The sequence below is a fragment of the Pelophylax lessonae genome (assembly GCF_965119305.1).
Source record: "Pelophylax lessonae genome assembly, chromosome: 9".
NCBI lineage: Eukaryota > Metazoa > Chordata > Amphibia > Anura > Ranidae > Pelophylax > Pelophylax lessonae.
In genome coordinates this window covers 228,967,518-228,993,685 of record NC_138776.1, presented here as the reverse complement: position 1 = coordinate 228,993,685, position 26,168 = coordinate 228,967,518, and the positions used below count along the sequence as shown (strand labels likewise).

Here is a 26,168-nt window from a genome sequence, read left to right as displayed (position 1 = left end):
CAGTCCATTTTCTCCACTGCAGCAATGCATGTGAAGGAGGAAGTCAAGGGGATTCTGTTTCCTCTATGATCTCCTTGGTCACAGAGAGGCAGCATCTGATTGGATGCTGGCTTCCCATGTGACTTTGGTGGCCATCTTGGGTCAGGCAGAGTCTATTTAACGACTTTACCACCGGAGGATTTTGCTGTCTTACGTCCAGGCCACTTTTTGTGATTCGGCACTGTGCTACTTTAACTGACAATTGCGCGGTCGTGCAACGCTGTACCCAAATAAAATTTACGTCCTTTTTTTCTCACAAATAGAGCTTTCTTTTGGTGGTATTTGATCACCTGTGCGATTTTTACTTTTTGCGCTATAAACAAAAAAAGAGTGTAAATTTTGAAAAAATAACAATATTTTTCACATTTTTTTATATAAAATTCCCCCCCCCCAAAAAAATGTAAAAATCAAAATTTTTTTACATTTTTGTCCAATTTGTTTTCTGCTACCTATGTTTGGTAAAAAAAATTGCAATAAGCGTATTTTGATTGGTTTGCGCAAAAGTTATTGCGTTTACTAACTAAGGGAAAGATTTCTGTCATTTTTGGTGTTTTTTTCTTTAACGAGTAATGGCGGCGATCTGCGATTTTTTTTGCGGGACTGCGACATTGCGGCAGACAGATCGGACCCTTGACTGACATTTTTGACACTTTTGGGGGTACCAGTGACATTACTGCAGTAATCAGTGCTATATATATGCACTGTTACTGTAAAAATGACACTGGCAGGGAAGTGGTTAATTTTATTGGAGAGGGAGGGGTTAATGTATGCCTGGTGCTTACTAACGTTTTTGGGGGGAGGTGACTGAGTGACACAGGGACAGATCGTAGGTTCAGCTATGCTGAACCCTGCAATCTGACCCTGCCTGTCACTTAGGAGACCCGCCCGCTTGTGTTTACACAAGCAGGCGGATCTCCACACTCGATCCCCCGACGATCGGGGAAGAGCAGCGGCGATCGCCGCTGCTCCTCCCCTGGCCTGACTCCCGCTGTGACTGAATACAGCGGGAGCGAGCCCCTGGCTGCGCGCGCGCCACCGAGAGAGGGGAGTGTCTGGCGGCGTAGGTCTACGTCGCCAGACGATAACGAACCACTTTGCCGCAGTAGAGCTCTAGTGAGCAGTCGGCAAGTGGATAAGAACCCTTATTAAGCTCCCCTTAATAAGTTCCAATAAACAGATTTTATAATAAGTACAAAAATCCCATTTTCTTTCTCATTTATTGGGAGACACAGGAGTTAGTTATTCAGAGACAATTGGAACATCCAAAAGCAGCAAATCTAGGGGTGGGTAGCAGTAACAAAACTCTAACAGGCCCACAAACTAATTGCAGCCTGCAGTTCAAAGATGCCTGAAGGAACACTCAAAGTTGGCATCAGATTAGGCTTTAACCTGGTAAAATTTAGAGAACACTTGCCTGAAACAGAAAAGCCCAAGAAGCACTTACAGACTTAGTAGGGTATGCCTTGACAGAAAATGAAAAGTATCCTTTTGATGGTGGTGATCTGTCTGAACCATCGAGAAATGGAGGAGTGAGAAGCTGGTTCGCCTTTACAGGGACCATTAGGGATAATAAAAGACAGTCAGTCTTTCTAATAGATGCAGTGCTTGAGGGGAAAACCTCTGCAGCAAGAACTACATCTAGGCAGTATAGGTAAATTTCCTTTTGATGTACTGGAGCCAGGCAGAGAGATGGAATAATAATATCCTGATTGAGTTGAAAGGGTGAAACCACTTAGGAATGAAGGAGGGAAGCTCTAGCCCTCAATACCACCTTATCCTTTTATAACACAAGAAGGGGTTCTTTACAGGACAGGTTTGCCAGCTAAGACACACATACCTCTCAGAAGCAACCAGGAACACAGCTTTGTGAGTGAAAGTATAAAGGGGCAATACCCCTGATAGGTTCAAAAGGCGATGTTTAAAGTTCTGTGAACTAGATTCAAAACCCACAAGTCAAGGTGATTGTGCATGAGGAGCTATTTAAGAGACACTCTGAACAAAAGTCTTAACCAATGAATGGGAGGCTAGAGGTCTTTGGAATGAGATCTTAGGGGCTGAGATTTGTTCTTTGATGATACTCAAGGACACATGCTGATCCATGCAGTAGCGGCTGGTGAAGTTTTAAGATGGTGGGACGCAAGACCCCGCCCTTCGAATTTGACCCCTCCCATTTCTCAGAAGCCCCACCCCTTATAGACTCCACCCATTTTGTCCCCTGTATTTTGCTTGCGTGAACAAATTCTCCCAATATATCACATATTAAGGGGTCCATCAGTACTAGTATATCAGGGGCCCTATTATGGGATATACTGGGAGAGACACCCTACTATGGGATACACTGACTGAGAGTGGCACAAACCCCACAGTACAGACCCCCTAGCACAAACCCCTCAAGCACAAACCCCGCACAAACCCCACAGTACAGGCCCCCTAGCACAAACCCCATAGTACAGGCCCCCCTCAAGCACAAACCCCATAGTACAGACCCCCTAGCACAAACCCCACAGTACAGGCCCCCCTCAAGCACAAACCCCACAGTACAGGCCCCCTAGCACAAACCCCACAGTACAGGCCCCCTAGCACAAACCCCACAGTACAGGCCCCCTAGCACAAACCCCACAGTACAGACCTCCTAGCACAAACCCCACAGTACAGGCCCCCTAGCACATACCCCACAGTACAGGCCCCCTAGCACAAACCCCACAGTACAGGCCCCTTAGCACTAATGCCACAGTACAGACCCCCTAGCAAAAACCCCACAGTACAAGCCCCCTAGCACAAACCCCACAGTACAGGCCCCCTAGCACTAATCCCACAGTACAGGCCCCCTAGCACTAATCCCACAGTACAGACCCCCTAGCACTAATCCCACAGTACAGGCCCTTTAGCACAAACCCCACAGTACAAGCTCCCTAGCACAAACCCCACAGTACAGGCCTCCTAGCACTAATCCCACAGTACAGGCCCCCTAGCACTAATCCCACAGTACAGACCCCCTAGCACTAATCCCACAGTACAGGCCCCCTAGCACTAATCCCACAGTACAGGCCCCCTAGCACAAACCCCACAGTACAAGCCCCCTAGCACAAACCCCACAGTACAGGCCCCCTAGCACTAATCCCACAGTACAGGCCCCCTAGCACAAACCCCACAGTACAGACCCCCTAGCACTAATCCCACAGTACAGGCCTCCTAGCACGAATCCCACAGTACAGACCCCCTAGCACAAACCCCACAGTACAGGCCCCCTTTCAATGCAGTGACCAGCGTACATGCCCCCTTTCAATGTAGTGACCAGTATACATGCCCCCTTTCAATGCAGTGACCAGTGTACATGTCCCCAATGCAGAGTTTAGCGTGCGTGCCTCCAATCAATGCAGTGACCAGCATACATGTCCCCAATGCAGAGTTTAGCGTGCGTGCCTCCAATCAATGCAGTGACCAGCGTACATGTCACCAATGCAGAGTTCAGCGTGCGTGCCTCCAATCAATGCAGTGACCAGCGTACATGTCCCCAATGCAGAGTTCAGCGTGCGTGCCTCCAATCATTGCAGTGACCAGTGCACATGTCCCCAATGCAGAGATCAGCGTGCGTACCTCCAATCAATGCAGTGACCAGTGTACATGTCCCCAATGCAGAGATCAGCGTGTGTGCCTCCAATCAATGCAGTGACCAGCATACATGTTCCCAATGCAGAGTTTAGCGTGCGTGCCTCCAATCATTGCAGTGACCAGCATACATGTCCCCAATGCAGAGTTTAGCGTGTGTGCCTCCAATGCAGTGACCAGCATACATGTCCCCAATGCAGAGTTCAGCGTGCGTGCCTCCAATCAATGCAGTGACCAGTGTACATGTCCCCAATGCAGAGATCAGCGTGCATGCCTCCAATCAATGCAGTGACCAGCATACATGTCCCCAATGCAGAGTTTAGGGTGCGTGCCTCCAATCAATGCAGTGACCAGTGTACATGTCCCCAATGCAGAGATCAGCGTGTGTGCCTCCAATCAATGCAGTGACCAGCACACATGTCCCCAATTCAGAGTTCAGCGTGCATGCCTCCAATCAATGCAGTGACCAGTGCACATGTCCCCAATGCAGAGATCAGCGTGCGTGCCTCCAATCAATGCAGTGACCAGTGTACATGTCCCCAATGCAGAGATCAGCGTGCGTGCCTCCAATTAATGCAGTGACCAGCATACATGTCCCCAATGCAGAGTTTAGCGTGCGTGCCTCCAATGCAGTGACCAGCATACATGTCCCCAATGCAGAGTTTAGGGTGCGTGCCTCCAATCAATGCAGTGACCAGTGTACATGTCCCCAATGCAGAGATCAGCGTGTGTGCCTCCAATCAATGCAGTGACCAGCACACATGTCCCCAATTCAGAGTTCAGCGTGCGTGCCTCCAATCAATGCAGTGACCAGTGTACATGTCCCCAATGCAGAGATCAGTGTGCGTGCCTCCAATCAATGCAGTGACCAGCATACATGTCCCCAATGCAGAGTTTAGCGTGCGTGCCTCCAATCAATGCAGTAACCAGCATACATGTCCCCAATGCAGAGATCAGCGTGCATGCCTCCAATGCAGTGACCAGCATAAATGTCCCCAATGAAGAGTTCAGCGTGCGTGCCTCCAATCAATGCAGTGACCAGTGTACATGTCCCCAATGCAGAGATCAGCGTGCGTGCCTCCAATCAATGCAGTGACCAGCATACATGTCCCCAATGCAGAGTTTAGCGTGCGTGCCTCCAATCAATGCAGTGACCAGTGTACATGTCCCCAATGCAGAGATCAGCGTGCGTGCCTCCAATCAATGCAGTGACCAGCTTACATGTCCCCAATGCAGAGTTTAGCGTGCGTGCCTCCAATCAATGCATTGACCAGTGTACATGTCCCCAATGCAGAGTTTAGCGTGCGTGCCTACAATGCAGTGACCAGCATACATGTCTCCAATGCAGAGTTTAGCGTGCGTGCCTCCAATCAATGCAGTGACCAGCATACATTTCCCCAATGCAGAGTTTAGCGTGCGTGCCTCCAATCAATGCAGTGACCAGCATACATGTCCCCAATGCAGAGTTTAGCGTGCGTGCCTCCAATCAATGCAGTGACCAGCATACATGTCCCCAATGCAGAGTTTAGCGTGCGTGCCTCCAATCAATGCAGTGACCAGTGTACATGTCCCCAATGCAGAGATCAGCGTGCGTGCCTCCAATCAATGCAGTGACCAGCATACATGTTCCCAATGCAGAGTTTAGCGTGCGTGCCTCCAATCAATGCATTGACCAGTGTACATGTCCCCAATGCAGAGTTTAGCGTGCGTGCCTACAATGCAGTGACCAGCATACATGTCTCCAATGCAGAGTTTAGCGTGCGTGCCTCCAATCAATGCAGTGACCAGCATACATTTCCCCAATGCAGAGTTTAGCGTGCGTGCCTCCAATCAATGCAGTGACCAGCATACATGTCCCCAATGCAGAGTTTAGCGTGCGTGCCTCCAATCAATGCAGTGACCAGCATACATGTCCCAAATGCAGAGTTTAGCGTGCGTGCCTCCAATCAATGCAGTGACCAGCATACATGTCCCCAATGCAGAGTTTAGCGTGCGTGCCTCCAATCAATGCAGTCACCAGCATACATGTCCCCAATGCAGAGATCAGCGTGCGTGCCTCCAATCAATGCAGTCACCAGCATACATGTCCCCAATGCAGAGATCAGCGTGCATGCCTCCAATCAATGCAGTGACCAGTGTACATGTCCCCAATGCAGAGATCAGCGTGCGTGCCTCCAATCAATGCAGTGACCAGCATACATGTCCCCAATGCAGTGTTTAGCGTGCGTGCCTCCAATCAATGCATTGACCAGTGTACATGTCCCCAATGCAGAGTTTAGCGTGCGTGCCTACAATGCAGTGACCAGCATACATGTCTCCAATGCAGAGTTTAGCGTGCGTGCCTCCAATCAATGCAGTGACCAGCATACATTTCCCCAATGCAGAGTTTAGCGTGTGTGCCTCCAATCAATGCAGTGACCAGCATACATGTCCCCAATGCAGAGTTTAGCGTGCGTGCCTCCAATCAATGCAGTGACCAGCATACATGTCCCCAATGCAGAGTTTAGCGTGCGTGCCTCCAATCAATGCAGAGTTTAGCGTGCGTGCCCCCTTCAAAGCAGACAGTGTCAGAACACTTGAACACTGCCTGTCACTTACCTGCGTGGCGTGCTCCTCTGAGTCGGCCGGAGCGGCGGCGGGACTACACTGTGCGGACTCGGAGCCTCATCTCCTCCTCCTGCTGCTCCTCAGCCTGGACGGGGGCGGCTGCATGTCGGGGTGGAAGAAGGTGTCCGGTGTAGGCAGCCCTCTCCTCTCCTGGTGCGGTGTACAGCACTGCTCCCGGCCGGGACACTTACACAGCCGAGCGAGCCGCCGGTACTGGTCACGCGGCTCTCCCTCGTCGCTCCTCTCCCTCTCTCTTCGCCCTCAGGCGTCCCGTCACCAGGTCGGATGTCCTCCTGTGATTGGTCCAGGCTGGACTCTGGGCCAATCACAGCCGTCGTTAAAGTGGGGAGTGTCGGGGCGCAGAGCAATGAGAAGAGCGCCAATTCGTGCCTCTGCCGGGCGAGGGTGGGGTCAAACCCCCCCCCCCCCCCATACCCAGCACACAGTCCGGCGCCCCTAGTGGGCGAAAACTTTACTTTTTTTTTTTTTTATTTAATCTTTTTTTTTTTTATTCGTTTGGGGGGGGGGGGGGGCTTGGCGCCCCTGCGCCCTCTATGGGCGGGCCACCACTGGATCCATGCCTGATTGCAGAAAAATCAGAATTCTTCCAATTAAATATTTCTAGGGTGAAAATGTATTTCTTCACACTATGTGAAATATGGCTTCCAGTTGCAGTGGCAGACCTTAGGGAAGGCAGACTTCCTAGCTTTTAACAATATGCAAATTACCAGTTTAGAAAGGCTCCTATCTCTCAAGACCTGGGTTTCAACAGCATCAAATATGCTTTATATAGTATTTTTTTAATGTCCGGTATAAGGTTTCTATGTTACACACAGGTGTTATTTAATTAGGTTCTCCTCCTAGTTCTAATGCCGTAGGGTATACAGCATATATACACTGTAAAAATGTGTGTATTAAAACCTGCGCTAAATATAAATAGTGTCACCTGCAGCTGCTGCTCACAAGGTAAAAACCAAGAAGAATTGTGAGATGTTTAAAACAGCGCTACCAGGCATATAAAGTGATCAATATGAATAATAAATTATAAAGTGCACTAGTGACAACACCTAAAATAGTTCAATCACAATATAAATAAATGCAAATAACAGTGTATCAAATATGAAAAAAATAGTGGGGTGATAAATGCGCTGTCACGTATGTATCCGAGTGGGAGGATTCCTCTAATATGCCGCAGCTCATTATAAATGAATAAATAAATAAATAATGACTCTGAGATTCGGATTCAATCCGATTCTATATGCAGCCAACTCTAGTATTAATCACTAAATACCAATACAATAAGGAAGACACAATGAGTCGGCCCACGACAGAAGAGATCTCAGAAAAGACTCTGACCAAGCCTACCAATGTCAGAATCGCAGCGAGACGTCTTAAGATATAGGAAGATGCTGAAGAAAAGAGGGGTTCTCACTACTTATAATATATAGACAGACCAGATAATTAAATCAGAAGTCAGCAGGTATACGAAACATATATGATCCAACTCTTGCAAACTAATCCGATTCCTTTAAAATCCTTAAAAAATCCCTATATCTGTCTGAGGTGTATGAAGGTGCGAAGTAAATCCTACTTGTAGACAACTTTCATCAGGTCAATCTATAAACAAAGGAGGTATACGACGACATATATAATGCGAATCTTTAAAAACATCCAAATCCAATTCCTTGACACTAATTAAAAATTCTACAATATTAATTCCCAGTAGAATAAAAAGCCTCCTTTTCTAAAAACGACACATAAAGATAAAATGACCTTGATAATCGCAACAGCCAACTGAATCGCAGTAATAGTGTGCTAATTCACAAATGGTGCATGTGTGACCAAATAAATATATATATATATCAAATAAATATATATATATATATATATATATATATATATATATATATATATATAAAGTGCTATGATGAATTAATATTTTGGAAGCCCGTAACCGGAAGTACCCTGGAATCAACACCGCAAGAGTGCGGCAACATTATATCGTCTCTGCCTATACCATTCGTTTTAAATGTGAGTGTATTTCTTTGCTTTACATAATAAAGACAGTTTTTACATGCTTCACGATTGGGGATTATTCTCTTTTTCTGGGACACCCTGGTACCGTTTGGAGATAATCTGGAACCGATAACTGTGGAGTACAGAGTGGAGGTTGGAGTATCCCTTGCTGAAAAACCCAGCAGTACACCCCTAGGGGAGAGACCAGCTTAAAGCGCCTATTAAGGCGCAGTGAGGTGAGCGGCCACTGCGCCTATACTATCACGGCTCACTCTGGATCACAGCGCGGGATATTCACAATAGTGCCTTAGAAAATCACTAATTGTCACCTATTAATTGTGCACGGATGAACTTTATTTTTATCACTGCACCAACTGTATTCACCGCACACGGATCATCATTTGCACAAAAATTTGTTTATATATATATATATATACCTTTTATGCACATGGACTGTTGAGTGCACAGAGAATTATTGATATATGTTTATTTTTGATCACTGCACCAGATTGATATATGCACTTTAAATTATTTATCAGGATTACACACGAATTTGTTATACACCTTTTAGATATTTATTGATATTTTGATTATTTTATATTATTTATTGATTCATCATAGCACTTATATATATATATATATATATATATATATATATATATATATATATATATATTTATTTGGTCACACATGCACCATTTGTGAATTAGCACACTATTACTGCGATTCAGTTGGCTGTTGCGATTATCAAGGTCATTTTATCTTTTGTGTCGTTTTTAGAAAAGGAGGCTTTTTTATTCTACTGGGAATTAATATTTTAGAATTTTTAATTAGTGTCAAGGAATCAGATTTGGATGTTTTTAAAGATTTGCATTATATATGTCGTCGTATACCTCCTTTGTTTATAGATTGACCTGATGAAAGTTGTCTACAAGTAGGATTTACTTCGCACCTTCATACACCTCAGACAGATATAGGGATTTTTTAAGGATTTTAAAGGAATCGGATTAGTTTGCAAGAGTTGGATCATATATGTTTCGTATACCTGCTGACTTCTGATTTAATTATCTGGTCTGTCTATATATTATAAGTAGTGAGACCCCCTTTTTTCTTCAGCATCTTCCTATATCTTAAGACGTCTTGCTGCGATTCTGACATTGGTAGGCTTGGTCAGAGTCTTTTCTGAGATCTCTTCTGTCGTGCGCCGACTCATTGTGTCTTCCTTAGTGTATCAAATATAAAACAATCAACGTTATAATAATAAAATGCACTGTGCTAGATCAATAAATGTCCAGATTCATCCAATAAAATAAATAATAATAATTATTGTTAAAGTGCATTAAAAATAATAGTGCATCTACTTTGCAATAATTGTCTAAAAACTTCTTGTGCAAAAAAAGTGCTAAATAAGGTGCAGTCCAAAATCAAAATCAACTTGGAATATATATATGTGCTGGATAAAGTGCTTGTAGTGCTCCACACAAGTGCCGAAGTGCCTTCAAAGAAAACCCCTTTTGGGGATGCACTCACCAGACTTAAAATATAATTCACCAAAGAAATGAATCCCCTAGAGGGTGGGACTTTAAATGGCAATGACCAGGACTTGAGTGATACGAGTATCAATATTTATTACAAAGATATACAAATTTCAAAATCGTACAAAGAAGCAAAACAAGAAAATGTACAAAAAACATTAAAAACATGTGGCCAGAGAAATACGTCACAGAAACTAGGAATGGCTGAGATGTCCTGCAAGAGACCAGACGCGTTTCGGTCAATCACCTTTCTCAGTGGTCCAAAAAAGGAAAGTCTCAGACTAAAAGGTGTAAGAAACATTATAATCAATGCAAAGCAGTAATATCATAATCGCTTATATTTGCATATTTTCATAATTTCAATGTACAACGTGTCTGTTACACCAAAAATGAGATACATTGTTCACAAAATTTATATAGAGAAATTCATACGTACCATATAAGGACATCTTAGACAGGATGAGAAAAAGAAAAAGCGACCACAAGAGGATAAAAACGAAAACAGGGAGGCAACCTGTAACTCATGGTTTTAAAGGACTGCTAGTCAAACACTCTCCCGGCCATGTGTCCTGCCATAAGGAAAATATACCTCCATGTCGGGTTCAAAGGATTGAATGGTGATTGAAGAGCAGGGTGGGAATGACTATAGCAGCGATAAAAGGCCGCACCTATCCTGAGGACTCCCTCCAGGATCCCAGATGATCAGCCAAGCATAAAGGGCGTCTAAGACGGGAGAATAAATAAAATATATATGTTCGATGTCAAGATTAGGAGATAGGTGTCATTATCTTAAAACGTAAAAGGCCATAGATATACATACGATCAGAGTAATCTCCGTCTGTGTGTCTCTGAGAAGATAAGTAGTATTCGGATATCAGAGAATAGATAGTCCTAATATATGGGCTCTCTGAGTATGGGGAATGGTTGAGGACCCTGTATTGAGTCAAATAAGAATATGGATGAAGCTATAAAGTTTGTGTGAGTAGCAAGAATATTAGCAGAGTCACCCATAGGTAGTGTGCAGAGAAAAGCATGGTGCCTAGGAATTGGGAGTCCCCATTGTGCAAAACATTGTAGACTGGAAAAGAACCAGTCTACATCCCTGTTTGCAAATATATAGGGAGAATTCAGTAGAGTGTGGAAAAGGTGGGGGAAGAAACCCCAAATACAGAGATGTTGTAAGATGCATGCAGGTTATACATAATGCGCCTTAAGCACAAAGGATGTATAAACAAAAGAAGATGGTAGTAGTAGAAAGTAGAGACCAAGTTCAGACATGCTTGAAAAGTAAAAAAGTAGAATCAGTACAAAGAGTACCATGCGATTGGAACATCAAATAAAATGGAGATAGTGGAAGGTTAGCCATATCACCGAGATAGTGTGGGACAGAACTGACATCTATAATTCAGCCTCAAATCTGCAGTGAATATCACAGAACAACCAGTAGGAATAGATAGATATGCAGGATCTCCAAGACTCCTCCAGCCTCCTCTACAGCATCTCCTTGCTCAGGTGCTCAAAGAAAGGGGAAAGAAGCCAAATAGTGAAAGTATTTATTGTATTAAAAAAATGTACAAACTACTCACAATCGTGAATCAAGTATCAGCGTTGTATCACAAACTGTGGTCACAGCAAACCGTTCCGCTTCCGGGTACGCTGCCGGCGTGCATTCCACGGTGGTTTAGGAAGTGACGTCGTGTGATGACAGCCTGCCAGGAAGTGCGTCGACGTGTTTCGCCCGCCTATAATGGGCGTTGTCAAAGCAGAATCACCAGTGGCGCGCGCTCACTCCCTAGAATCTCCTATGCGAGCGACATAGTATAACGTCGCTTTGCCCAGGAGCGGCACTGCAGCAGGCGGCTCTAAAGTGGTTAAGCAAAAAGACATCTTTAAATTTACTCAAATAGATCTATTTCATTTTTGTAAGAACAAAAATTTGTGATCAGATCTGGAAGAGTGAGAGGGAGCAAAGCATTTACAGTTGGCTGGTGCACAATTTTTTTCCCCAGTGGTTCTATAGATATATATATATATATATATATATATATATATATATAGTATCTCACAAAAGTGAGTACAGCCCTCACATTTTTGTAAATATTTTATTATATCTTTTCATGTGAAAACTCTGAAGAAATTACACTTTGCTACAATGTAAAGTAGTGAGTGTACAGCTTGTATAACAGTGTAAATTTGCTGTCCCCTCAAAAAAACTCAACACACAGCCATTAATATCTAAACTGCTGGCAACAAAACTGAGTACACCCCTAAGTGAACATGTCAAAATTGTACTCACTTTTGTGAGATACTGTATATAGATTTATTCCTATCTTTTGTTAATTTACCTGTTTTTGTACTTATTTGTGAATTTATAATATAATTATTAATCCATGCTCATTTTTTATTTTATGTGCTTTTTCATTTGTTTAATAATGTATTTATAATTATTAATTAATTGATCTATTCAATCATTCCCTTTCAGCCAGGCTGTTTTATAACTTATATTTTTCTTGTAGGTTCTGTACCAAGCAGGAATTTCACTGAGAACTACCTTCATCTTCCTTTCGTGCTGCAGTGGTATTCATATTCTGAGAACACTTTTTCTATTGCCAAAAGATCACATTCCATACCCTCTGCCTGTTGGGTATAACTATGGGTGAGTATTAAACAGTGATATTTGAAAATGAATGAAATTATAGTGAATACTTAGCTCATTGAATGCCCCCTATAACTCCCCATTGGCAAATGCTACTTTGATGCTTCTTCTTTTCTCTGGATCTGTGACCTTTATTCTGACTTCTTGGAATAGGGCTAACCATGACTGGGCTACATACCAGTAGTCTGTTTGGGCAGGGAATAATGTAGCAGATCTTAACAAGAACAGCACAGATCCTATCTGCTTTTGCTAGTGTCATAACATAAGCCAAGGTGGCTTTTTTTGATTTCTCTATTTGCCACTGATGCCCTGACTTGGGTCTTTCCCTTCTGGGAAGACGATCTTTTGATTTATGACTTTTCCAAGTTTCAGACTGTCTTTTGGCACATGTTTGATGACAAATGTGCCTCCTCTGCTGTCCGTCAATAGTCCATACAGTTTCAGACCCTGGCATCCAAGTTGGCCTGGATAAGGCCCCAACAACAGCTCTTTGGCAAGGACTGCCTGATTGAGTTAAGGATGAGCTGCATGGCAGAGATTCACCCTCATCTGTGGATGACTTGATCTTTCTCATTATCTGCATCAATATCAGGTTCCAATTACACACCTTGGAGCAAAACGACTAACAAGGCTTCAATCTGATGCCTCGACTATCTGTTTTAAAGGACCTTTCCAGTGAAAAATATTGAAGATATCTAATATTTTAGTATCTTTAGGAGTTACTGGATGATTAGTATTGAGAACCAGACTGACTTAAAAACAAAGTGTGAATTTATTGTCACACAGTTGGCATCATAAGTACAACAGTTCAGTTCATTGTAGGTAAAAATATAAGAAATAAAAGCAATACTTATGAAAAATGTATCAAGCTTGAAATCATGGCATGTGTGCCCTTCCATGTCCTTCTACTCCAAGCAGCATCTACAAGAAGAAGCAGGAAATTACGTCTTTAGGTTTCTGAGAGAAAGCACCTGTTTAAGGTTGTCAAAAAAATATATGGACTGTCTTTGTGTTAGTATGTGTCTGTGATGTGTGTGTGATCTCTCCTAGTGTGTGACTTCTCCTCATGTGTGACCCCCTGAATATGGATCTCTTGGCCAGGGCTGCCGCTAAAAATCCTGGGGCCCCATACAGCCTACCTGACAGGGCCCCCCCCCCCTCCACCGAAAATATCTAAATTATGTTATCACCCCCTCCCCCAATCCCTCTTCCTAGCAGAAATCCCTCCCATTCACCCCTCACTGCGCAACCCCCCAAAATCCCTCCACAAATTCACAACCCCATCTCCATACAGAGTGCAGGGGTCATGAATACTTTCAGGAGAATGCTAGATACAGAATGCAGGGTTCTGGAGTGCATTATGCACAGGGTTTAGGAGAGTGCTAGATAGGGAGTAGTGCCTTACTAAGCTGACCAAGATTTCCCATAGATGCAAATGTTAGACAGGGAGCAGTGCCATACCAAGTTGACAAAGATTCTCCATTGAGGCCAATGTTAAAAATCGGGAGTAGTGCTATACCAAGGTGACCAAGATTCTCCATTGAGGCCAATGTTAAAAATTGGGAGTAGTGCTATACCAAGCTGACCAAGATTTCCCATTGAGGCCAATGTTAAAAATCGGGAGTAGTGCCATACCAAGCTGTACATAGTAGCGAATGTACGTAAATGCCTCTGTACTGCACCTCTTCCCAGCTGCTACAACCTCTGCAACACACACACCTCTCCTCTGCCTTCATCTTCCCCAAAGGTCCCCCATCTTCCACATGATTACCTTTCTAAAATACCTTTCTGTTGCTGGCTCCCATATCTTCCTTCTCCTTTTTCCCTATGCACGTGTTGTTGACACAGGGGGCGGGTCTGAGTAGCAGTCCCACCCATTACCGACATCACAGCATGAATTTGACAGGTGCAGTCTCTCATTGTGGCTGCATAGTGCACACCAAGCTAGTTTGTTAGCCAATCCCTGGCTGTTCTAAATGTCCCCACTGCTGCAGGTCCTTCTGAGCTAGAAGGTAACATTTATCCCCAGAATTATGCCGGACTAAGCCTCTGTACAGCGGGACAGAGGGACAGTCCTGCCCAGGTTGGGAGGTATGCTGTCATCCTACCGATCTTCCTGCTGTCCGGGCCCCCCTATATGCCAGGGCCCCATACAGGAGTACTGGCTGTACCCCCCTGATGGCGGCCCTGCTCTTGGCTATATATTTTACATAAATTAGTAATCTTACATAATTTCTGCTAACTTCAGCTATGTCTATACAAGAGGAGTTACTAAATTCTTTAAAGCGGTGTTCCGGCCTCCCCCTCCAAAAATTAAAAGTCAGTAGCTTCACATACTGTAGCTGCTGACTTTTAATATTAGGAAACTTACCTGTCCTGAAATCCAGCGATGTCGGCACTGCAGCCGATGTTTCCATTGGCTGTTGGATGCTGCTGCCACCATTGCCGGTAAGGGAGCCCAGCAGTGATGCCTTGCGGCTTCACAGCAGGATTCCTACTGTGCATGTGTTAAGCGGGCTATGCTCAGTTACCAGCTTGGAAGCAGAGGAAGGAGGAGGGAGGAGGAGGGGCCAAACTTTCGACGGAAGTGGGTACAGGGTACCTGTCAAAAACAGGTACCCCCTCCCCCCAAAAGGTGGCAAATGTTGCAACGGAGGGGGGGGGGGAGACAGATAAGGGGAAGTTCCACTTTTGAGTGGAACTCCGCTTTAAGTCATATATGGACAAGCCCACATGTAACACTCTATTCTTGTTCTTGTAATGTGGCTAATGTCATGTTATGTCATATAACCAAAGAGCTACTTAAGTAACACATATTACCAACTTTTACAACATTAAGTAAATACATACAAATACTATTAATTATGGCTGAGATTACACTAATTCCAACTAACAGTATTTAAACAAATATATGTATTATTCCTCGTATTACATAGATCCTCTCTATTCTTGACTTCCCATGACATTCTATACCAGATATGTTCTATTTCATCCTCCAACTAGCTACATACACCAGAAATATCTGACATATTACTGCCTCAGCTGAAGAACTTCATCACTAATCACCTGATCAAGGTCATTCACATATATTAATATTATGATTAATCATAAGACCAAATATATTTTGCAAGCTTGCCGTGAATATGATATAATTCCAATAAGTGCCAAATTATGGATTTGGAATAATTATCGAACAATTCCCCCTGAATTATGATTAATCATATTAAATTATTAATAAATCCACACATCATTCATATCTCATATACGCAACCTTGTAACAAATGATCGGACATAATGTTCTTCAGAACTGAACCAGCCAGAAATATTTCTCCTTCTAAACTATTTTCTTCTTACTTTAGCTCCTCTTGGATTTATCTATTCAAATTTCTAAAATAATTATATAGATTTTAAATATGTATAAAATAATGATGACTGATATCAATAATGAGTAATAATAATAATAATAACTAAATTATGTAATAATATATTTCCATATTTGTGCTTAAATATTATTTTAGCTCTTTGGAAATATACTTTACATTCTAAAACTTGTCATAACTTTCTATTTTTCTTTTTTAAGAGCGTTATGTTCTATTAACCACTTTACCACCGGAAGATTTTGCTGTCTTACGTCCAGGCCACTTTTTGCGATTCAGCACTGTGCAAATTTAACTGACAATTGCGCGGTCGTTCGACGCCGTACCCAAACGAAATTTACGTCCTTTTTTTCCCACAAACAGAGCTTTCTTTTGGTGGTATTTGATCACCTGTGCGATTTTTACTTTTTGCGTTATAAACAAAAAAAAGAGCGTAAATTTTGAAAAAATAACAATTTCTTTCACATTTTTTTATATGAAATTCCTCCCAAAAAAAATGTAAAAATCAAAATTTTTTTAAATTTTTGGCCGATTTGTTTTCTGCTACCTATGTTTGGTAAAAAAATCACAATAAGAGTATTTTGATTGGTTTGCACAAAAGTTATTGCGTTTACTAACTAAGGGAAATATTTCTGTAATTTTTGGTGTTTTTTTTTTTAACGAGTAATGGCGGCGATCTGCAATTTTTTTTGCGGGACTGCGACATTGCGGCGGACAGATCGGACCCTTGACTGACATTTTTGACACTTTTGGGGGTACCAGTGACATTACTACAGTAATCAGTGCTATAAATATGCACTGTTACTGTAAAAATGACACTGGCAGGGAAGGGGTTAATTTCATTGGAGAGGGAGGGGTTAATGTATGCCTGGTGCTTACTAACGTGTGTGGGGGGAGGTGACTGAGTGACACAGGGACAGATCGCATGTTCAGCTATGCTGAACCCTGCAATCTGTCACTGTTTGTCACTTAGGAGATCCGCCCCCTTGTGTTTACACAAGGGGGCGGATCTCCACACTCGATTCCCCAACGATCGCCGCTGCTCCTACCCTGGCCCGACTCCCGCTGTGACTGAAAACAGCGGGAGCGAACCTCCGGCGGCACGCGAGCTCCGCCCAGAAGGGGAGGAGTCCAGCGACGTAGGTCTACGTCGCTGGACGGAATCGAGCCACTTTGCCGCAGTACAGTCCCAGTGACTGGTCGGCAAGTGGTTAACTAGAATGACAGTGAAAAAATGTTCAAATATATGAATAAGGAAAATCAAAAATTTAAATAATAATGATAATCCTAACTTAATATGAGCATTAATATCAGAATAATTGGATAATCAAGAAAAATGTATATGTGAACAAATTACAATGTTTCAGTCCCAAATGATTTATCTATAGTAGATAGAGTTTCTTCTGATGAATCCTTTCTTCATGCAATGCCTATGAAATATGTTATTCTTTCAGAAAGAAAAACTTAAGATAAAAAAAGTCATAAGATAAAACAGTCATAAGTATGAAGTATAAAACTTTGTCCAATCTTCTTCCCGAGAAGATCTCTTTTTTAACTTTGAATTTATTGATATTATCTTTGCTCTTCAAGAAGTATGTTTTCCTCCATATTTATTTGGTTTTAGATGCCATTTCTGTAAAAGAAATGCAGTATCATTACTTTGGCATAAACAATTTACATTATTCTTGTACCTTTTTTTTTTCAACAAATGTTAAAACATTATGGGACAAAAGTTTCATGAATTTGTAAAACTACAGTCAGGTCCATAAATATTGGGACATCGACACAATTTGAATCTTTTTGGCTCTATACACCACCGCAATGGATTTGAAATGAAGCAAACAAGATGTGCTTTAACTGCGGACGTTCAGCTTTAATTTGAGGGCATTTACATCCAAATCAGGTGAACAGTGTGGGAATTACAACAGTTTGTATATGTGCCTCCCACTTTTTAAGGGACCAAAAGTAATGGGACAGATTAACAATCATAAATCAAACTTTCACTTTTTAATACTTGGTTGCAAATCCTTTGCAGTTAATTACAGCCTAAAGTCTGGAACGCATAGACATCACCAGACACTGGGTTTCTTCCTTGGTGATGCTCTGCCAGGCCTCTACTGCAACTGTCTTCAGTTCCTGCTTGTTCTTGGGACATTTTCCCTTCAGTTTTGTCTTCAGCAAGTTAAATGCATGCTTAATCGGATTCAGGTCAGGTGATTGACTTGGCCATTGCATAACATTCCACTTCTTTCCCTTTAAAAACTCTTTCGTTGCTTTCGCAGTATGTTTCGGGTCATTGTCCATCTGCACTGTGAAGCGCCGTCCAATGAGTTCTGAAGCATTTGGCTGAATATGAGCAGATAATATTGACCAAAACCCTTCAGAATTCATCCTGCTGCTTTTGTCAGCAGTCACATCATCAATAAATACAAGTGAACCAGTTCCATTATCCATGAAAAAGAGATGAATCCAGCCCTTCTAACCCTTGGAGACAACACTCCTTGCTGGGAAAAATGTGCAAATGCACTACAGGGGACTCCTCCTATATCCATCTGATGGTGGACACTGATTGAGTACAGGTGTATGTGGGGGGTGGGGAGGGCTGCTCAACCTCGATAGTCTGGTCAGACCGAATACATAATAAACAGGCAAAAAATTTGGGGGAGCATACCCATGTATTTCCAAAGCTGCTGCAGCTATGAACCAAAAGACATGTATATTAAAAAAGAATAGCGTGCAAATGCAAAAGAAATTACTACCAAATCTGAAGAGAGTCCATAAATAAAAATGGGGGTTTGGTCCCACCATATGGCCATATCGTGCTCAAGCCCACTACTGCGTCAAAGTACCCCATTACCAGTGGGTCCTACACTATCCATGAAAAAGAGATGAATCCAGCCCTTCTAACCCTTGGAGACAACACTCCTTGCTGGGAAAAATGTGCAAATGCACTACAGGGGACTCCTCCTATATCCATCTGATGGTGGACACTGATTGAGTACAGGTGTATGTGGGGGGTGGGGAGGGCTGCTCAACCTCGATAGTCTGGTCAGACCGAATACATAATAAACAGGCAAAAAATTTGGGGGAGCATACCCATGTATTTCCAAAGCTGCTGCAGCTTTGAACCAAAAGACATGTATATTAAAAAAGAATAGCGCGCAAATGCAAAAGAAATTACTACCAAATCTGAAGAGAGTCCATAAATAAAAATGGGGGTTTGGTCCCACCATATGGCCATATCGTGCTCATGCCCACTACTGCGTCAAAGTACCCCATTACCAGTGGGTCCTACACTATCCATGAAAAAGAGATGAATCCAGCCCTTCTAACCCTTGGAGACAACACTCCTTGCTGGGAAAAATGTGCAAATGCACTACAGGGGACTCCTCCTATATCCATCTGATGGTGGACACTGATTGAGTACAGGTGTATGTGGGGGGGTGGGGAGGGCTGCTCAACCTCGATAGTCTGGTCAGACCGAATACATAATAAACAGGCAAAAAATTTGGGGGAGCATACCCATGTATTTCCAAAGCTGCTGCAGCTATGAACCAAAAGACATGTTGAGGTTGAGCAGCCCTCCCCACCCCCCACATACACCTGTACTCAATCAGTGTCCACCATCAGATGGATATAGGAGGAGTCCCCTGTAGTGCATTTGCACATTTTTCCCAGCAAGGAGTGTTGTCTCCAAGGGTTAGAAGGGCTGGATTCATCTCTTTTTCATGGATAGTGTAGGACCCACTGGTAATGGGGTACTTTGACGCAGTAGTGGGCTTGAGCACGATATGGCCATATGGTGGGACCAAACCCCCATTTTTATTTATGGACTCTCTTCAGATTTGGTAGTAATTTCTTTTGCATTTGCGCGCTATTCTTTTTTAATATACATGTCTTTTGGTTCATAGCTGCAGCAGCTTTGGAAATACATGGGTATGCTCCCCCAAATTTTTTAACCAGTTCCATTGGCAACCATACATGCCCACGCCATGACACTACCACCACCATGCTTCACTGATGAGGTGGTATGTTTTGGATCATGAGCAGTTCCTTTCCTTCTCTATACTCTTCTCTTCCCATCACTCTGGTGCAAGTTGATCTTGGTCTCATCTGTCCATAGGATGTTGTTCCAGAGCTGTGAAGGCTTTTTTAGATGTTGTTTGGCAAATAGGGTTGAGCGAACACGGACTGTATTATTCGTGTTCGTACCGAATAATTGTATTTTTGTTACCCGAACATGGACCCGAAAACTTTACTGTATGTTCGGGTAAAAATCCGTGTTCGGTCATTTTATTTCCGGGTTTTGCATGCATTGGCACGCTTTTCATGGCGGGCTTTCAACAGCCAATCAACAAGCGTTTAACTGGTGTGCCTAAGCCATCCCAGCCATGCCTACAAATGTATAAGTAGCTGTGATTGGCCGTCTGAAGCATGTGACCAAGTCTTTATAAGTTCGAGGCAGCGCCGCTGCGGCGTCATTCTGCTGTTTAGTTCAGGGAAAGAGCACACATCAACGTGCTGGCTGCTGATTAGGGACAGACAGGAAAAAAAATCATTTGTGTCCGGATAGAATTGAGGGACAGGTCGGAGTGTGTTAGGCAGGGCGAGTTGTAGGCATTTTAGGGAGAGAGTCTGCTGATTTTTAGGGTCAGTTTTCTACGATCGATTTTGCTGTGTGGGAGGGGTTTGCAGTGATCGATCTACGATCTTATCAATCCTTTTAGGGAGAGAGTCTGCTGATTTTTAGGGTCAGTGTGTTCTACAAACTACAATCGATATTGCTGTGTGGGGTGGGGTTTGCAGTGACCGATCTACGATCTTATCAATCCTTTTAGGGAGAGAGTCTGCTGATTTTTAGGGTCAGTGTGTTCTACAAACTACAATCGATATTGCTGTGTGGGGTGGGGTTTGCAGTGACCGATCTACGATCTTATCAATCCTTTTAGGGAGAGAGTCTGCTGATTTTTAGGGTCAGTGTGTTCTACAAACTACAATCGATATTGCTGTGTGGGGTGGGGTTTGCAGTGACCGATCTACGATCTTATCAATCCTTTTAGGGAGAGAGTCTGCTGATTTTTAGGGTCAGTGTGTTCTACAAACTACAACCGATATTGCTGTGTGGGGTGGGGTTTGCAGTGACCGATCTACAATCTTATCAATCCTTTTAGGGAGAGAGTCTGCTGATTTTTAGGGTCAGTGTGTTCTACAAACTACAATCGATATTGCTGTGTGGGGTGGGGTTTGCAGTGACCGATCTACGATCTTATCAATCCTTTTAGGGAGAGAGTCTGCTGATTTTTAGGGTCAGTGTGTTCTACAAACTACAATCGATATTGCTGTGTGGGGTGGGGTTTGCAGTGACCGATCTACGATCTTATCAATCCTTTTAGGGAGAGAGTCTGCTGATTTTTAGGGTCAGTGTGTTCTACAAACTACAATCGATATTGCTGTGTGGGGTGGGGTTTGCAGTGACCGATCTACGATCTTATCAATCCTTTTAGGGAGAGAGTCTGCTGATTTTTAGGGTCAGTGTGTTCTACAAACTACAATCGATATTGCTGTGTGGGGTGGGGTTTGCAGTGACCGATCTACGATCTTATCAATCCTTTTAGGGAGAGAGTCTGCTGATTTTTAGGGTCAGTGTGTTCTACAAACTACAATAGATATTGCTGTGTGGGGTGGGGTTTGCAGTCACCCGATCTACGATCTTATCAATCCTTTTAGGGAGAGAGTCTGCTGATTTTTAGGGTCAGTGTGTTCTACAAACTACAATCGATATTGCTGTGTGGGGTAGGGTTTGCAGTGACCGATCTACGATCTTATCAATCCTTTTAGGGAGAGAGTCTGCTGATTTTTAGGGTCATTGTGTTCTACAAACTACAATCGATATTGCTGTGTGGGGTGGGATAGGAGATAGGCAGGTGTCAGTGGTCCACATCCATTTTGCTGTGTGTGGGGTGCAGTGAACACAATCTTTTTGGGGCGCAGTGAACACAATCTTTTTGGGGTGCAGTGAACACAATTTGTTTGGGGTGCAGTGAACACAATCTTTTTTGCCCACTGAGGAGGAGGGAGAAAAGTATTTTTCTATCAAGCACTGTGTGCAGCGTTTTTCCTTCAGCTGTGCTGTGCTGACTGATCATACTCTGCTGTGTTCAGTTCACATGTGCTATTTTTGAGTGGTTTAAAAAATCATACACTTTTTTTCTATTCCACTATTCAATATGCAGCAGAGCTGAATGATATTTGGGGTTTTTGGGGTTCATCTCATACTTCTGAAGATTTGAGGGTGCTGCCTGTTCCAAACTCCTCCTACTCCTCATCCAGCCTTTTAGGGGTACAAACAATAGTAATTGGGGCCTAGTGTGCTTCTGTACGTGTGAGATACATACACTTTTTTTGATCATATTTCCTATTCCGCTATTCAATAAAAACCTTTGGGGATCAGTTAAATTGCGGGATAGTCTGTGTTGGTACGTGTGAGATCCTCCTTTCCAAGTTTTTGGGGTTCATCTCATACTTCTGAAGATTTGAGGGTGCTGCCTGTTCCAAACTCCTCCTACTCCTCATCCTGCCTTTAGGGGTACAAACAATAGTAATTGGGGCCTAGTGTGCTTCTGTACGTGTGAGATACATACACTTTTTTTGATCATATTTCCTATTCCGCTATTCAATAAAAACCTTTGGGGATCAATTAAATTGCGGGATAGTCTGTGTTGGTACGTGTGAGATCCACCTTTCCAAGTTTTTGGGTTTCATCTCATACTTCTGAAGATTTGAGGGTGCTGCCTGTTCCAAACTCCTCCTACTCCTCATCCTGCCTTTAGGGGTACAAACAATAGTAATTGGGGCCTAGTGTGCTTCTGTACGTGTGAGATACATACACTTTTTTTGATCATATTTCCTATTCCGCTATTCAATAAAAACCTTTGGGGATCAATTAAATTGCGGGATAGTCTGTGTTGGTACGTGTGAGATCCACCTTTCCAAGTTTTTGGGGTTCATCTCATACTTCTGAAGATTTGAGGGTGCTGCCTGTTCCATACTCCTCCTACTCCTCATCCAGCCTTTTAGGGGTACAAACAATAGTAATTGGGGCCTAGTGTGCTTCTGTACGTGTGAGATACATACACTTTTTTGGATCATATTTCCTATTCCGCTATTCAATAAAAACCTTTGGGGATGAATTAAATTGCGGGATAGTCTGTGTTGGTACGTGTGAGATCCACCTTTCCAAGTTTTTGTGGTTCATCTCATACTTCTGAAGATTTGAGGGTGCTGCCTGTTCCATACTCCTCCTACTCCTCATCCAGCCTTTTAGGGGTACAAACAATAGTAATTGGGGCCTAGTGTGCTTCTGTACGTGTGAGATACATACACTTTTTTTGATCATATTTCCTATTCCGCTATTCAATAAAAACCTTTGGGGATCAGTTAAATTGCGGGATAGTCTGTGTTGGTACGTGTGAGATACACCTTTCCAATTTTTGGGGCGCATCTCATACTGCCGAGGATTTAAGGGTGCTTCAGTCTGCCTCCTGCCTGTTCCGAACTCCTCCTACTCCTCATCCTGCCTTTAGGGTACAAAAAATTGTAATCGGGGCCTAGATTGTGTTTGTACGTGTGAGATACACCGATTTGTAAAATTTCTCCTATTCCGCTATTCAATATACACCCTGTTTGAGTGTAAAAAATTAAATTGCGGGATAGTCTGTACCGGTAAATGTGAGATACACCCTTTTAAATTTGTTTGGCGCATCTCCTTCTACCGCCGAGGATTGCAGGGCGCTTCAGTTTTTGCTCCTGTTCCCAACTCCTCCTACTCCTCTTCCTCATCCTGCCTTTAGGGTACAAAAAATTGTAATCGGGCCTAGATTGTGTTTGTACGTGTGAGATACACCGTTTTGTAAAATTTCTCCTATTCCGCTATTCAATATACACCCTGTTTGAGTGTAAAAAATTAAATTGCGGGATAGTCTGTACCGGTACGTGTGAGATACACCTTTTAAATTTGTTTGGCGCATCTCCTTCCACCGCCAAGGATTGCAGGGTGCTTCAGTTTGCCTCCTGTTCCCAACTCCTCCTACTCCTCTTCCTCATCCTCCCCTTAGGGTACAAAAAATTTTAGTCTGGGCCTAGTCTGTGTTTGTACGTGTGAGATACACCGTTTTTTTATCCTTTTTCCTATTCCGCTATTCAATATACACCCTTTTGGGGTAAAAAACATTAAATTGCGGCATAGTTTGCATATTTGACTGTCAGATACACCCGTGCGATACTGTTGTTGTTTTGTTCCGCTATTCAATAAACACCTTTCTAGGGCAAGATCATAAATTACAGAAATATGAGGAGATCGCCAAATAGGGGCCGTGGCCTGGGTCGTGGTGCTGCTGGTAGAGCTCCTGTTGCAAGGAGAGGACGTGGTCGATCTGTGCCAGCTACACGCACAAGTGAAACACCTTCCACAAGTGTGAGTAGGCGACAGAACCTGCAGCAGTATTTGGTAGGGCATAATGCGCCTCTAGACGTGATGAGGCCTGAAGAAGTACAGGCAATAGTAGATTGGGTTGCTGACAGTGCCTCCAGTTCCTTCACATTGTCTCCCACCCAGTCTACTGCAGAAAGGTCAGAGTTGGCACCTGCAGCCAATGTCCAACCGTCTTTCACCTCACCCCCTTGGAAATCAGGCAAGCAGTCTGAGCTCCAATCCATACAGCAGTCTCTTGTTCTTTTTGAGGACTCTGTCAGCAGGGTTTCCCAGGGCCATCCACCTAGCCCTGCCCCAGAAGTGGAAGAGATTGAGTGCAGCGATGCCCAACCACTTATTTCTCAAGATGAGTACATGCAAGGACCATCGCAGCACGTCTCCGATGATGACGAAACGCAGGTGCCAACTGCTGCGGCGTTCAGAATTGTGGAGACCGACAAGGAGGGCAGGGGTGAAGACTGGGTGGAAGATGATGTGGAGGACGATGAGGTCCTCGACCCCACATGGAATGAACGTCATGCAGGTGACCTGAGTAGTTTGGAGGAAGAGGCGGTGGTCGCACAGAGCCACCAGCACAGCAGAAGAGGGAGCAGGGTGCAGAAGCGGAGCAGCCGTGCCCTAGACACTACGCCCACCATTGCCCAACGCAGCAAGGGAACGAGCGCACCAAAGTCAGCTCAAAGGAGTTCTCTAGCATGGAAGTTCTTTAGAAAATGTGCTGATGACAGGACACGAGTGGTTTGCACCCTGTGCAATCAGAGCCTGAAGCGAGGCATAAACCTTCTCAACCTGAGCACAACCTGCATGATCAGGCATCTAAGTGCAAAGCACAAGCTGCAGTGGAGTAGACACCTTCAAAACCAAGAAACATCTCTGGCTCATCCTGCTTCCTCTTCTGCTGCAGTCTCGGCCGCTCCAGCCACATCTGTAGTGATACCGGCACCTGCCACCCCGCAAACAGAGGATCTGTCAGCAACACCACCACCTGGGTCACCAACCATCTCCACAATGTCCCGTGGAAGCATTCAGCTTTCCATCTCCCAAACACTTGAGAGGAAGAGGAAGTACCCCCCTACCCACCTGCGATCCCTGGCCCTGAATGCCAGCATTTCAAAATTATTGGCCTTTGAAATGCTGTCATTCCGTCTGGTGGAGACGCACAGTTTTAAAAACCTTATGTCGGTGGCTGTCCCACAGTACGTCGTGCCCAGCCGCCACTACTTTTCCAGGCAAGCCATCCCTTCCCTGCACAACCAAGTGGGGGAAAAAATCAGGTGTGCACTGCGCAACGCCATCTGTGCCAAGGTCCACCTAACTACCGATACGTGGACCAGTAAGCACGGTCAGGGGCGTTATATCTCCCTAACGGCACACTGGGTAAATGCAGTGGCGGATGGGCCTGAGGCGGATAGCAATTTGGCGCATGTCCTTCCACCACCGAGGATTGCAGGGCGCTTCAGTTTGCCTCCTGTTCCTAACTCCTCCTACTCCGCTTCCTCATCCTCTACCGCCTCCTCATCCAGACAGCGTAACACCTTCACCACCAACTTCAGCACGGCCAGGGGTAAACGACAGCAGGCAGTTTTAAAACTTGCCTGTTTGGGGGACAAACCACACACCGCACAGGAGTTGTGGAGGAGCATGGAACAGCAGACAAATGAGTGGTTGCTGCCAGCGAGCCTCAAGCCCGGCCTGGTGGTGTGCGATAATGGGCGAAATCTCATAGCAGCTCTGGGCCTAGCCGGTTTGACGCACATCCCTTGCCTGGCGCATGTGCTGAATTTGGTGGTGCAGAGGTTTCTTAAAAACTACCCCGATATGTCAGAGCTGCTGCAGAA

At 44.0% G+C, this 26,168-nt stretch overlaps 1 protein-coding gene across 2 annotated transcripts in view; it reads left to right on the top strand.

The window, feature by feature from the left end:
- Positions 1-26,168, top strand: part of SLC43A3 (solute carrier family 43 member 3) — a 242,619-nt gene that overhangs the window by 95,379 nt on the left and 121,072 nt on the right. For both annotated transcript variants that reach the window (XM_082268265.1, XM_082268266.1), the window contains exon 6: positions 12,323-12,462. In XM_082268265.1, coding sequence (XP_082124391.1) covers positions 12,323-12,462 — 140 coding nt within the window. The remainder of the gene's footprint in view (positions 1-12,322; positions 12,463-26,168) is intronic.